General features: G+C 43.0%; 1 protein-coding gene across 1 annotated transcript in view; it reads left to right on the top strand.

The window, feature by feature from the left end:
* INPP5F (inositol polyphosphate-5-phosphatase F) overlaps positions 1 to 12,720 on the top strand; it is a 42,631-nt gene extending 29,911 nt beyond the window's left edge. Inside the window, exons 11-20 of the mRNA XM_032694173.1 lie at positions 637 to 714; positions 1,430 to 1,550; positions 3,420 to 3,548; positions 5,236 to 5,353; positions 5,814 to 6,012; positions 6,979 to 7,050; positions 7,146 to 7,219; positions 8,408 to 8,536; positions 9,285 to 9,372; positions 10,100 to 12,720. Of these exons, the coding sequence (XP_032550064.1) occupies positions 637 to 714; positions 1,430 to 1,550; positions 3,420 to 3,548; positions 5,236 to 5,353; positions 5,814 to 6,012; positions 6,979 to 7,050; positions 7,146 to 7,219; positions 8,408 to 8,536; positions 9,285 to 9,372; positions 10,100 to 11,234 (2,143 nt within the window). The 3' untranslated portion in view covers positions 11,235 to 12,720. The remainder of the gene's footprint in view (positions 1 to 636; positions 715 to 1,429; positions 1,551 to 3,419; positions 3,549 to 5,235; positions 5,354 to 5,813; positions 6,013 to 6,978; positions 7,051 to 7,145; positions 7,220 to 8,407; positions 8,537 to 9,284; positions 9,373 to 10,099) is intronic.
* The last annotated feature ends 2,492 nt before the right edge of the window (positions 12,721 to 15,212 follow it).

Raw genomic sequence — 15,212 nt, forward strand, 5'->3', positions numbered from 1 at the left:
GGGGGGAGGGAAATCCCCCTCAAAATAGGGATGGCCTGGAGCCTTCTCCAGGCCTGTTGGTTCCCTGAATTGATTTGATGCTTAATCTCTGGTTTGAAGGAGCTTTTGTTTTCATCCCTTCACTTTTCTCCTAAAAAGTTCTGTGGTGACCAGGACTGTTTCTTTTTTGCAAACTGAGAGTGAGTGAGTCGAGAACAATCCCAAAAAACAACCTGGTGGGGTGAGGGGAGGAGGGGGTGATGTGTGTGGGTGTGTTTTCTGTGCAGTCACTGGTGAAGCAGGACTCATCCTCCCCATCTCAAATCCATAGTCTCTTTTTTTGAGGCTGTGACTAAGGTGAGAACAGAATGTTGCACATGATGCTGCACATTTTTATTCTTCCTTATGGAAACAGCATTGAAAATGCAAATTCTTGAGAATTTAACTATTTTTTTATCCTCTTTCCTTGGATTTAATGGTGAACTGTACTTTAGAAAAGTTTTGAATATTGGCTCCTGTTTCAAGTGTGCTGCAGGAGAGAATGTTTATCTCTCCCACTCAGCCAAAACATTATCTTTGTGAACATTACAGATAAGATAAAATAATTAAAGTCACTCCTCTAATTCAAACTAACTTTTGTGAAATTCTGCATTTTAGCCGAGGAATGAAGTTTGAAAATGTTCAAACACTGACTGATGCCATTCATGATATTATTCTTGACATGAAGTGGTGCTGGTAGGTACTTAACTCTTCTTAGACCACTATGGAAAATTTGTTAAAAAAAAAACAAAAAAAAAACAAAAAAACAAAAACCCAACAAACAGTAGATATTTGGAGGCCTTAATCTTGTCATAACTGGTTTGCTTTATATTTCTGTGGGTCACAGTTTGTGTTCTGCAGTTTTGGTGCTCTAGACATGTAACAAAAAATTCTCAGATGCTGATTCCTGCCCAGAGCTTTATTTAACACTTTCAGGGTTTCTTATATTTAATGTGAAACACTGTATCTGACCCACAAACCCTAGAACACCAACCAGCCTTATGTTGAAACCAGTAGGTGTTTGACCTTTGGTTTGTACTGATTAAAGGGAATTAAATGAATGTGCTGCAGTCTTCAAGCAGTTACTCTGATCACTACACTGTTCATTTTTATTGGCTTCTGTATCTGAAATTAAATGCCTTTTCTCTTGAAAGCTTGTATTATATATGCAAGAGTTGGGATGCAATTAGATGCTGAATTCAAGTTTATGGCCCCACTAGGATTTATTTGACATCCAGCCTAGATTAAAGTGGAGGATAGGTTGGAACAAGAGGAGTTAATTCAGGGTGGGGTGTGGCTGGCTGAGAGTGCAACTATAAATAGTGCAAAATCTCCTCCTGTTCATAGAAGCTGATGAATTACACTGCATTTTAAGTGTCTCAGTGTGCTTTTGTTCTCTTCCTGTTGAAAGGGTTGACCAGGCTGGAGTGATCTGTAAACAGGAAGGAATTTTTCGGGTGAACTGCATGGACTGCCTGGATCGGACCAACGTGGTGCAGGCTGCCATTGCCAGGGTGGTCATGGAACAGCAGGCATGTCAGCTGGGCACTTGGTCAAGGGCCAAGTACCTCAGAACTTCATTGTTATTCACAGAGAAATCTGTGGGTTTGAAAAATGCTAAACTAACCTCTACTGAAAAGAATCTTTGTGAAACACCTGGAGAGCTCTGAAGCTGAAAGGAATAACATACAAAACTGGAAATCACTGTGCAACAGTGATGCCTGGTGTCCTCCTTCAGAAAGGAGGTGACTGACTGTCCACATCTTGGAGAGGATTGTCTTGTATTGATTTAGTAATTTTAGGCAGTAATACAAAGTTTAAAAACAAAACATCACGCCCCCAAATCCCTCCCTGAAATGAGAGATTAAGGGACTAAAGTCTAGCTGGAAGTTGGATGCTATTTTAGCTGCTTTCATGCAGCAAGCAGGGAGATTAGTTGTCTCTCCTGCGTTTAAAGGAATAATTAATTCATGATGTTAACATCCCTGATTGCTGTGACCGTTGTGGTGTGGATGTTAGGGAAGGGATTTCCACGCAGACTGAGGGTCCTTCCTTTGGTCATGTTCCTCTTTGCCCTGACCCCCATTTGCTTTTTGCTATAGAATCTGTGATTGTCTTCCCTTGTGAAGACTTCATAAATACAGTTCTGTTAGAGACTTAATACAGATTAACAGTCCTGGAACTGAAATTTAGAAAGCTCAGCCCAGCCCAAACTGAGCAAACCTGGCTGTTTAAAGGGAAGGAGAAAGGACAAAGTGGGTCCTTCAATAGGATGAAAAGTGAGTGTCACCTGCTATTCTGGTCTCCTGACATGGAGTATGGAGGGCAAGGGGAGGGACCTGCAATCCCACAGTTGTTTGGGAACAGGATTTCTCTCTAGGATGACTCTCGAGTTCAAAGGCAACCTTTCAAAATCAAGAGTGTTACAGATGGTTGTGAAGAGGCTTCAGTGATCACTGAAGTATTAGTGATGTGCTGCATGATTCTGGTGTTGTAGCTGAAGTGCCTTGGAATCAATTCATGACAGGGCAATGCCCTGACCTTTGCAGGGTGAATGACATGAGTGTTCCATTTGCCTCCTCACCTTTGCTCTCCCTTGGAGCCACAGCACTTGCTTTCTCTCACCTGGAAACTTTGTAGGGCTTTCAAAGTCAGTGAACAGCCTTGTATCAATCATCATCTAACTTGCAAAGAGTGCTTGAGCATTTGGTTTTGGTTGGAAATTGTTTGCCTGTGATCTATTCCAAGTTATCCCTTACTATTATTCCAAGTTAGTGACTGCATTGCAGTTATGGCTGTGCAGCTTTACCAATTCAGTGTCTCTAAAAAGCCTAAAGTTTATATTGTACCCAAGGCTTTTATCTTGGGGAAACTGAAGTACTGGTTGTCCTGAAGAGTAAGATATCTCACTTTCAGTATCAATGTTAAACAGTAACTGTCCAAAATGTGCAAGCATTAATAATAAACCAACAGAAGAAGCTGGTTTTTATTTTCAGACCCTTGAGGTCATGAATGCCTTTGCAATAGAAGACATATTAACTTGTTTATGCATGTTAAAGTTCTGTGATGCCTGTTCTTTTGATGGTTCTCCTTTGAAAAATTTCCTGTATCTTGAGCAATCTCCAGTAACTCTGGCTCATTTTTTTTGATGGTTGGCTCCTACATTCATAATTAATATGTTAATGCTGCCTCCAGTGATATGATGCTTAGGAATGAATTAGTGATTCATTGCTAAAAATTAATTTACTCTGACAAATCAGCAGAACAAGTCCCTTTTTCAGATCATACAAAGTTTAACAACCACACGCTCGGCGAGCATTTCCGTTCCTTTTATCGAGCCCTGACATAGAGAATGACCCTTATCTCGGATGATTTATTAACACACACATGTCAAATTCCAGCTCAAAAAACTGGGAGTGATGCCCCCTGAGCAGCCTTTGCCCGTGAAGTGCAACAGGATCTACCAGGTGATGTGGGCCAACAACGGCGATGCCATCAGCCGGCAGTACGCGGGCACCGCCGCCCTCAAGGTAACGGGGAAGGGGCCTGATGATGCCTGATGATGTTGAGGAGAGGCTGTGACAGGCTTTATGTGCACTGGGAAACTCTTTTATATGTAATAAAGCCAAATATTCTACCTGGGTTTGTTTTGAAGAGGCCTCGGAGTAGGAGGATGTTTTGTGTCGCGCTCGGCGCGAAGCGGAGAATTCCGATTGTCCAGTGTCCTGTGGCACTGCTGGGTGCACTTTAACTGCATCCTCCTCATGTCTGCAGCAAAGCATAGCTGAGCTGAGAGTTTAAGATATGTATTAACCATGACATCCATTTCAATTTTAGCACAGCTGTAGTTACACTTTTAGCATTTCTAAGCAGTTACGGTACTTCAAAAATACTCCGAGGGACTGAAGATGAGGATGTGTAGGTAGCAGGGTGATATTAATTACTTATAATTTCTAAAGAATTAATTGGTTGTAATTAGGAAGAAATTCTTTGCAGAGAGGGTGCTCAGCCATTGGAATGGGCTGCCCAGAGAAGTGGTGGATTCTCCATCCCTGGAGGTGTTTAAGATGAGACTGGATGTGGCATCAGTGCCATGGGCTGGGAACCACGGCGGGGTTGGATCAAGGGTTGGACTTGATGGTCTCTGAGGTCCCTTCCAACCCAGCTGATTCTATGATTCTGTGAATGCAGTCTGTTTACCAAGATCAGGCATGAAACTCCTTACTTTTTAACTCCTGCTGCTTTGAAAAGTCACAGAATTTGAGGTACTTGCTGTGTGTTTAAGTCCCTGGTGAAACAAATTTTAGTATTTGACATGAGAAAAATCATTATGGTGGAAATGCTTCTGAAATCCCTCTTCAAACCTCTACTGAACTGTGATTAGTTTATTTTAAAAAATTGTAAAAACCAGCCTGACATGCTTGTCTTCATTATGTATATTTAACTTTAAATCTGAAGCACAGACCTCCATTTATAGATCTAGATTTTCAGGCCTTCTGTTTGAAGATTTCTCTATTTGCTGTTGAGGTTCATGAATAAAATTCTTTTTAATTGTGGTATTTCTTTCAATTTGAAGGTGAAACACACTTGAAATGTTCTTCAGAATAGTTGACATGGCTTTTAGAACTGCTCTGTGCCAGTGCTCAGAGTGTCTCTGAAAATAGAATCCTCTAATGAACTGTAACTACCAAAAGAGCTTTTTATTCAAATTCCAAGCCTTCTGTGGCCTAGAAACTGGCTTTTGTTTCTGAGGTTGTGAGGATATGTACTGTTCTCCTTCAGGATGTTCTGCTTGTCTTGTTCTGGTAGCAAAAACATAAAAGATGAAAACCATTTTTCAGTAGGCTCCAGTCTTCTCTCTTGTTTCAGTGGTGTTCCTTTTAGGTTGAAGGCCAAAACATAAAGGGTTTTTTTGAGGTATTCAAACATCACAGTGGACTGACATCTTGAATGTTCTACTTTAATGTTAGCTGGCATGTAGGTCCAAATTTCTGTTTCCCATTGAATCCTAAATCTGTTAAACACATAAGATTCTCTGCAGAGTCAAAGCCCTTTGGAAAATCAGTATTTTCAATGTCTATATGAAATAGTTATTTGTGGATAGTTTCTGAGTTGTCACCTGTTCAGCTCTGAGTCTCAGAATGCCAAAAACTTTTTGAGCTGAGCCTGCTGCTCTCCAGGTGCATCTGTGCATGATCTGCATGTTCTGTGTGACAGGGGGACTTCACCAGGACTGGGGAGAGGAAGCTGGCAGGGGTGATGAAGGATGGAGTTAATTCTGCAAACAGATACTACTTGAATCGTTTCAGGGATGCTTACAGGCAAGCAGTCATAGGTAAGAGTACAATTTCAACTAAGCTGAACTATGGTATTTAGAAAAGTTCATTAAAATCATCTTGGCTTTATCTTTTGACTGATATATTTTTTTTTTTATCCTGAAGCTTAAAAGCACCTTGGGTGTAGATAATGTTCATGTCTGTGTGATGGACACCATAAGAAACAGTGATTCTCCATTTGGAGATCAAACAACACTCAGCTCAGAGGGTTTGTGTGCAGTGTGACTTTGTTTTAGCATTAAATGTCTTGTAGTGTCTCTTTTTTTAAACTAACTTAAATTTATGTAGCAGGTGTCTCTTAAAATGTTTTTCACTGAAAGCAGTGTAATACCTACTGAGGCAACATTGTGTTCAGGAAGACTACCAAGAGCAGCAGTAAATATGAAACATTTGGAAGGAATTTGCTGTCTGTCACTTTTAACTTTGTTTCTTGTTTGGTGTTTTATGGGTTTCACTTAGATTTGATGCAGGGCATCCCTGTCACAGAGGATCTGTACTCCATATTTACCAAAGAGAAGGAACACGAAGCCCTGCACAAGGAGAACCTGAGGAGCCACCAGGAGTTGATCAGCCAGCTGCTGCAGAGCTACATGAAGCTGCTCTTACCAGATGATGAAAAATTCCATGGAGGTTGGGCACTGATTGACTGTGACCCAAGGTGGGTGGGACAGTCAGAATTGCTCAGCTGCTGCTGTGCCCTGCCTGTTACTGCTCATGGGAATGGTTTTGGTAGCTGGGCTGGCAGAACACAAGTGGACAGTTTCACAGAATGACAGGAGTCCTTGAAGGGTTTGAATACTTGCAATTGGAAAAGAAAAGGTCCTCTAAATGTGTGCTTTTTACAAAGTGCCATAAAAATGGTGCCCCTTTGAAACATCACCTAGAAATGCCTTCAGTTGCCAAAATTAGTGGGTACCAGAGAGAGAACTTCTAACCACCCCTAGTTCTAGAAGGGGGGCTACTTGAGGAGCTGTTGCACCTTATTGATTTATAGGGAAAGTGTGGTTCGAGTGTGGAGCCAGATTAAATTCTTGGGGAATGAGTCAGCATAGGAAAGTCTAGATTTCTCTTTGTGAAAAGTAGTGGGCATGAACTAACTCCCCTCCTTATCAAGTTCAGAGTTCACTAGCTTGTAAAAGAAAAATAGTGGTGAGATCCTCTGCAGGTCAAACTTCAGCATCTAAAAATAGCAGAGCAGGTTGTTGTGACAGCTATTCAGGGCAAAGACTCATCACCTTCACTGAGTCTGAGGTATTTTTCCATTTGGCTGGCATTTTTAATAGCTTGAGGGTTTTCTATTTTTTTCTGGGCCTTCTGCTGACCTATTTGAGCTATTAGGCAACTTCAGGTTTGGGAGAGAGTGTTGCTTACATGGATCCACTTATTGTAGGTGATCACACTATGGCTTGTGAAGTGGCCCCCCAATAACTGACCCACCTGAGTGGGTTTTTCAGTCACTCTGAGCAGGCAGCAGCACCACACAAGATAATGGGCCATAATCCAAACTTCTTGTTGTAACATGTGTTGAATTCTAAAAGAGTGTCCCCAGAATACACTGGGCAGGGGTTACAGCTCTGCAAGTAAAATCTTCTCCCCCGTATTTATTTTTCTTCCCTTTCCTCAGTCTCATTGATGCCACTCACAGGGATGTGGATGTTCTGCTGTTACTTTCCAACTCTGCCTACTATGTGGCCTAGTAAGTCACTGCTTTCTCTTACTATGTGTAGTTTATTTCTAGGAGCTTTGATTTAGATCAGTAGGAAGCATTAAATTCTGTTTCTTTTCTCCTAGTTATGATGATGAAGTCGACAAGGTGAATCAGTACCAAAGGTTAGGTCTTGAAGCTCTGGAAAAAATAGAAATAGGTAAGAAAATAATCAGCCTGTATCTTTTTTGAATGCTCTTAACAGTAGCTGAGCCCTCCTCAAAGCATCCTGCAGATGGATTGAAGCAGCAAGCCTGGATGTGTGGCATAAATGCTGGGCAGTTCACCATGACTGGACTTTCTTGCTCCTCACAGATGCCTGAATTATCTGTTCCCTCCCAGGCCTGGCTTTTGCTGCTGTTTGAAATGGAAACTTTGATCACTGCTAGGGTTCTAAAGTTTTCCCTCTTTCTTAAAAGAACCAAGGAATCATCAAAACCAATTTCATTATTTATCAAACAACTTGATCAACTTCTGTAATGAGTCACAGGTTTGTGCATTCACTGCTCTCTTTCTTTGATCCAAAGGCAGCACCTGGCTTGGAATTGCTCTTTAAATCTGCTTCATAGCTTTTTAAAACTTCTTTCTCGAGGCTTGATGATAAACATGCTGGTACAAAATCACCTTGTTATGCTCATTTAACTTGGCTATAGAATGTACCATCTGCAGGCTAAATCCAACAGCTGCTGCTGAAAGCATTAAAGATGTGGTGGCTTTTACTTTTTTGCAGATGAAAAAGAGAGGGAAGAGAGAGAGAAGGGAGGGAAATTTTGTGGCCCCCTGCTAGAGTTTAACCCTCCCTTACACAATAGCCAGTGATTTCATCATGTCCTGGCTGTAACTTTCCCTGTGTCTGTGCAATTGTTAAGAATTCAGTGGCAAGGTCTCTTACACAGCACCGTGGGGATTTGTGACACATCCTGATGTACAGAAACATGATGTAGAGTTGAAACATCTTCATCTACAACTTGTTTGGTGCTGTAGATATAAGCAGTGCACTGAAGAGAGCTGAAAACTTCATTGCATCCACCTGGTAGAAATGTATTGGCTTTCCCTTTAATCCTTGCAAGAGCATTCCCTAAAAAACTGCAGGATGTAGAAGGTGTAAAACTTCTATTTGTTATAAACCATCAGGCTGGATTATACTAGACATACAGGGAGTCTAATTGCTTTCTTTAAGTAATTGATTGTTTAGTTATTGTGAAAATCTTTCATTTCAAATGTCTAAAGAAAACATGAAGCTTTTTATGCTGACAAAGGCTGTCAACAGATACATATATTTAGGTAGAGTCTCTGCAGCACCTCTTTAGTGTTTGGTTAAAGATTTCTAATCTGATTTTTCTCTCAGGGCCTGAGCCTACTCTCTTTGGCAAACCCAAGTTCTCTTGCATGAGGCTGCATTACAAGTACAAAGAGCTGAGTGGGTATTTTCACACCCTCAGAGCTGTGGTGAGAAACCCAGAAGAAGATGGAAAAGGTTTGTTTCATATGGAAAAGCTTTAGGCATAAAAGTGCATTCGGTATCCCACTGTTTATCTGGGAAACACTTGTTCCATGGCTCTCAAAACTCGTCCTTCTTCAGAATTTATTCTGATATAATCCACTTGTGCAGGGTGGGGAACCATAAAAAACCCTCTGTGTGGCTTCCTGGGTGAACATGTGGATGTTACTGCTTTAATAGAAAGAAAAATAAATTCCAAATGCAGCTTTAAAGCAACATGTCTCTCTAGGACTAGAGACATTTCCCTGTCCAGGTCTTTACTGCTCCAAAACCTTACAAAATGAAGTTAAAATGAGCTCCTAAAAGAGCTGAAGAAATTGATTTGTTTTTAGTGAAATCAATGTCTGGAAACGGTCTTGCTTGTTGTTTAACTAAATTAAATGAGCACTAATAAGGGAAAAAATATCACTTCTTACCTGGAGCACTGAGTTTTGTCAACAGGGATTAGAATAAATACAATTGCTTCTCTTCTTCCCACAAATGAAGCAGTGTACCAGTGATTCACTAAGAACCAAGTATTTAGGGATCAAGGAGAGTCTATTTTTTAAGCTTATTTGTAAGCTTGAAATCTGAACTGCAACTCGTAGGGTGAAAGAAAAAAAAAACCCCAAACCCCCAAACAAACTTAATTATGTTAAAATTAGACTTATTTCTTTGTAGATTGTGGAATCTGGGATTTTAGGGGTGTTTTTAAGGGTCTGACAGGCTGCTGCTTGGGTTTCAGACACTCTTCAGTGCATTGCAGAGATGCTGAGGATCACAAAGCAGGCAATGGGATTGGATGTGCCCATCATTGAGAAAAAGCTGGAAAGGTGAGTCCATAAAGGCTGTGGACGTTCTGTATCCACTCCTGCTCTTCTCAGGGGCAAAGCACATCATGTGGTGCCTAAAAGAAATGTCCTTTACAAAGGACAGTGGGGTAGAAGGAAGAGGATGGTCCTGTTTTACCAGTTCAAGTGCCATCTCTTGCATTATTTTGGACACTTCCAGTTCAGACTGTATGAACTGCTAGAAAATGTGTTGTGTAGAACAGTTGTACTTTGTCAAACACAAACTATTCAGGCAGACATTTCAATAACTCTTTTTCTGCACTGGGTTATTGTGGTACTATTTGAGCTTCTTTTCCCAGCTGAGCAGAAAGTGTAGCCAGAAAATCTTGTTATTTTTTACAGGTATTCCAGAGGGAATATTTGCTAAATCTGGGCTGCTGAATGCAGTGTACACAAAGTCAGGGTTACAAAAATGGGGAGTTCAAATCTATTTTCTTCCAAAATTAAAGTGCCCGCAGAAACTGGCTGTTCCTTCTTTGGTTACTGTTCTGTATCAACCCTCCTTTTGTTGGTTTGAGCTTGATTAGCTTATATGGGTACAATATTATGTAAGGAAAGGATTAAATTAATTATTTATGTGAAGAAAGAATAACCTAGTAACTAAATGTCCATCTCTACTACGGAAATAGACTGGAAGACAGTCAATACTTGGTGTTTATTAAAAAAAAATGCTTTGGCTGTACATTAGAGATTTATTTCTCTCTTCTAGGAGGAGCAGTAAACCTCACGAGGACATCATTGGCATTCGGTCTCAGAACAGAGGCTCGCTGGCCCAGGGCAAGAATTATTTGCTCAGCAAGTTCTCCTCCCTCAACCAGAAGGTGAAGCAAACTAAATCCAACGTGAACATGAGCAACCTTCGGAAGCTGGGCAGCTTTGCTAAACCCGAAGTGAAAGTCAATTTTTTGAAGCCAAACCTGAAAGTGAATCTTTGGAAATCAGACAGCAGCCTCGAAACCTTGGAGAATCCGGCGGCAGATCCCAAAGCCCAAAGTGAGTCCGACACGGAAGGGTCGGATAATGACTCGTTCCATTCCGATGACTTCCTGACTAATTCCAAATCGGACGAGGACAACCAGCTGACGGACTCCCTGGAGAACATAGGCCCCACAGACTATGTGCTGCCCAGCTGTGGCATCATCGCCTCGGCCCCGCGCCTGAGCAGCCGCTCGCAGTCCCTCAGCAGCACGGACATGAGCGTCAGCATTCCCGTCCCCTCCGAGGGGCAGGACTCCCAGGCCGGCCGCTCCGACTGCGAGGACATCGCCATGCCTTCTGCTGACAGTGCAGACATGGAGTTTGCCAAGCCCATGGATGTGTACTGCCAGAGGTTTGTGCAGGATGCCCAGAGTAAGGGCTCGGATGTCCTGGAGGCCGAGGCTGGTCCTCAGGAGCCCCATCCCCCAGCGACCCAAACCAGCACTGATGTGCCCGAGGCGGCGCAGACCGGGGCGGAACCTGTGGGAGATGTTCCTTCCAGGCCCTCCAAGCTGGATGTCCTGTCTTCTGAGCCAAATCCTCAGCTCTTAGCTGTTGGTGGGACTGACTTCACTAAACCCCATAAAAGCCCCGGCTCTGTGCCTGGGAACCCTGAGACAGGACTCCACACGACTCCCTCTCCCGCCGACGGCGGCGGCAGCAGAGCCGTGTCTCCCTTCGCTAAAATCCGCAGTTCCATGGTCCAGGTTGCAAACATCACCCAGGCAGGATTGACTCAAGGGATTAACTTTGCTGTGGCAAAGGTCCAGAAGAGCCCTGCAGAACCAGAAGCTTTAAATGAAATCAAACAGAAAGAACTGAGGGAAATGTTTACGCAGTGCCAGACGCGGATAATTCAGATCTAGTCGCTAGTTCAGGAAGTGTTCTTCTGGTTGTGGCTCTTAATAAAGTACTAAAAAAAAATGATATCAGGACTCACTGTGGCATGAATAGCTACTGGATACTGGGATCCACAAGAGGTGACTTGTTTACAGGCAATGAGAGGTGCAAATGAATTTGGTTCTGACCAAGCTTCAGAATTCCCTCACGAGGTGAGACACAACGGTAAACCCCATATTTAAACAGGTAGCTTAGACACTGGGACCCAATAAGCATGCTGTCTGTCTTAGATGTGTTGCACAGTTATTTTTTTGGAGACTAATTTTGTAGCTCTTCTGAATTATGTAGAAAGTATTTATACTACAAAGGTGATACTGTACTTCTCTGACCTTACTTACCTTGCACTACACCAGCAAAATAACCTACCGGTAAATGACATTTTATTTATTTTTGGACTAGAGTTTTTACTTGTTTTCACTGAGGTTTTAGATGCAGCTTTCTCTGAATTGTGCCTCTACAATGGGAACCGATGAGTTTTTGTTGAATTTAAATACTTTAATGAGAAAGTGAGATTTCTTTGCTATCCTTTTCTTTTCACACATCCTGGAACACTTTCATCCTGGAACCCAATCTGAACTATCCGTGATCCTGCAGTGCAGATTTCTTCTGTAGATTGGTTTTTTTTTTTTCCTCCCTTGAGGTGAGGGGAAATGAAACAAATGCCCCTGAGCTGTTTTGCCCATGTTAAAGCAATTCTTATTTCCTTTTTTTCTGAATTCCAAACTCTGCCAGTTTGCTGTAATTTTCTGTGTCTGTGTAAAACAAGACAAGATCCCCTCCCATCAGGCCTTGTGTCCCTCTGTGCTATGACTCTTTTGAAGCTATTCTAACTGCCAAGTCCAGATAACATCTAAAGCAGAATGCCAGGGTACTGCTTCCTAAGATCAGTGTTGCATCAGAGCATAGTTGTGAGCATCTAATCAAGACCAAATCCATTCCCTACTCCAGCTTTGCAGGATAAAGCTAAGCATCAACTCAATGCTGGGATAAAAACTCCCCTTCTCTACGTGTGTCAAACTCCATCGAAATGCTCTTTCCCAGAAAGGCCTTGCCATGCCATGCTAGTCTAGGACATGCTCCAAAAGCTGCTGTAAGGCAGGACCTTCCTGTGCTGTGGTTTGTGACTGTAACCACCCTGGCAGCCCCAGTGCCTCCGTGTCTCATCCCTGTGCTGTAGATAATCTGCACGTGGTGTCCCCACAGCCTCCTGTCCTGGGGGTGGGGTAGTTCTGTGTCTTAGGACTTGTAGTGTGTCTGAAATGACTTTATCATCTAACCCTGACAGTCTGAAACTTTGATAAACAAATTTATTTATTTTATTAAAAAGTGATGTGGGTTTGGTTTTTTTTTCTTTTTGGAGTGTCTATACTTGTGGCGATATTTAAACTTCAACTACTGCTGTATTTTAATGTGAGCAATACACATGAGATATTTTAATAAAAAAAAGTGGAAGCAAGGGATGGTTTTGGTATGTGATGTTAAGGGATGTGGTGCCCCAGGGCTGTGGGGGTTTGTTTCAAAGGTGAGTGGGTTCTCTGGGTTAGGAGTCACAGAATGGCTGCAGTTGGGAGTGCTGGGGGTCATCATCCCCCTGCTCAAGCAGGACCACCTGGAGCTGGTTGCCCATGACCATGTCCAGGTGGCTTTGGAGTAGCATAGGATCAGTTAGAAAAGACCCCAGGAAGAGTCCAGCTGTTCCCCCAGCACTGCCAAGCCCATCACTAACCTGTGGCCCCAAGTGCCACATCTTTGAACTCCCTCCAGGGACGGGGACTCTGAGCAGCTGCCCAGTGTTTGACAGCCCTCTTGGTGAAGAAACTTTTCCTTATATCCAATCTAAACCCCACGTGGTGCAACTTGGGCCTATTTCCTTGTTTTATTTCCTGTTCCTTGGGAGACCAACCCCCACCTCTCCCTACCCTCAGCCTCCACAGATGGAGATTTGACTCCCCTCTGAGCAACCCCTTCTTGTTCTCAGCCACCCCTGTGTCCAAGTGTGTCCAGAGTTCAGAGGGACCCTCCTGGGGGGGTTTGTCCCACCCTGGCTCTGGCCCCTCTGCAGCCTCCCTTCAGCCACCACAGACATTGGGATCCCCTAGCAGGGACACAGACATCAGTTTTTTTGTCCTTTCCTGCTGCTCCAGCTCTGGTCTTGGGAAGAAAAAACCAGTCACAGACAATTATGAGGGGACTCTTTAGAAAATGCCTCAGCCTTGGTGCTTGTAAAGGTTCTGGTACAGGGAGAGGAAATTGCAAATCCTTGGCTGTTATTTAGGTAGGAGAGACACTGATCCCTACAAATACAGGGGGACTTTTAACACAGTCCTGTAGGGCAAAGCAACTCATAGCTCTAAAGTCACTCTTGTATTCAAAAAATATGGCTTAGCCAACAGTCCAGGGCAGAGCTTGGGAAAGAATTCCTGAGCTGCTGTATTGGGTCATTGCTTGGTGATCCAAAAGTATCATGTCATAGAATCACTGAAGGCTTGGAAGGGACTGCAAAGACCACCCAGTTCCACCCCCTGCCATGGGCAGGGACACCTTCCACTGTCCCAGGTTGCTCCAAGGCCTGTCTGACCTGGCCTTGGACACTCCCAGGGATGGGGCAGCCACAGCTTCCCTGGGCAACCTGTGCCAGGGCCTCCCCACCCTCACAGGGGAGAATTCCTTTCTAAAATCCAACCTAAACCTGCCCTCTGGGAATTTAAAGCCATTCCCCCCTGTCCTGTCACAATCCCTCTCCAGCAAAATGTCCTTCCAGCTTATGAACTATCCACTACTTCCATATAAGTAAGTATACTCACGTACTGGAGATGGCAATGTGCACAAAACCATCCTCTAACCCAATCTTGCAACTCTGCATTCTGGCCCTGCTGCCTTTTGAAGAGAAACTTCATTTCCTTCCTGTATTTGTTCAGTTACTTCACAGTACAAGGCAGATGAAACCATGAATATTCATTTAGTCGTTAAAAAAAAGAAAAAAAAAAAAGAAGCTTTAAGTAAGTGTTTTGAAAGGGCTCAAATTTAGGATACACAAATACTATGTTTCATAATACTCACTGTGCAGAGACAAAATATCCAGATTGGCTGTACAGCAAAACCATCATAATTAGAATGGGAAAAAAGCAGCAAAAAAGGGGCTTCCTGTTCACATGATCTCAGTCATGCAAAAACCCCAAGTAAAGGTGGTCTGAGCTTAATGGAAATTGGGCAAGAGACTTTTTTCTTGTTGAGAAAAGGATTAATTGCAGCAAAATCTAGAAGTGGCTCCACCATGGACTCCTGCAGGCTGTCTCCACACAGGCAGCCCTACTTATCCAATACAACTCCCAGCTCTGTGCTGCTTTAACACTTCACTACTTAAACCCCTTGTTAAACCAGTTCTGCAAGTCCCATCTGGGGCAGCACGGCCCCTGAACACCAGCTCAAAGTGTACAGGAATAAGGTGTGGAGAGACCATTCTTAATGCTTCAATGCTATTATTCAAACCCTTTAAACACACTGCAGGGCTGCTGCTGTAAAAGTAAAGTATGTTTTGTACAAGGATGTGAGTGGCACCAATTCTCCAGTCAATGTGTTTGGTTTTTTTTTAAGAGGTTGTGCCAGAATAAATCTCATTAGAGATATTTGAGAAGTTAGTCCTGTTCTGCTCTAAGCACAGTAAAGATGTATTTCATACCTAACCTGGGCATGGGTGAGATCAAATCACTGCTTTATCCCACAGTGTGATCAGCATTGTGCTGCCTCAGCTCACAGCACACAGAGCTCTGTGCTGAAGTCAGCACCTCCTTCAGCTGCTGCTGCTGGCCAGCTGGGAGCTCTGAGCCTCAGAATTCCACCTTTCAGGAATTAGAGCACAAATGTATCCCGGAACACAGCCCAGCATGGCTGTGTACCAAGGGCTCGGGGTTTAAAATTTCTTATTATGAAAGGAAATAAGTTTA

The sequence above is a fragment of the Chiroxiphia lanceolata genome, chromosome 8 (assembly GCF_009829145.1).
Source record: "Chiroxiphia lanceolata isolate bChiLan1 chromosome 8, bChiLan1.pri, whole genome shotgun sequence".
NCBI classification, from domain to species: domain Eukaryota; kingdom Metazoa; phylum Chordata; class Aves; order Passeriformes; family Pipridae; genus Chiroxiphia; species Chiroxiphia lanceolata.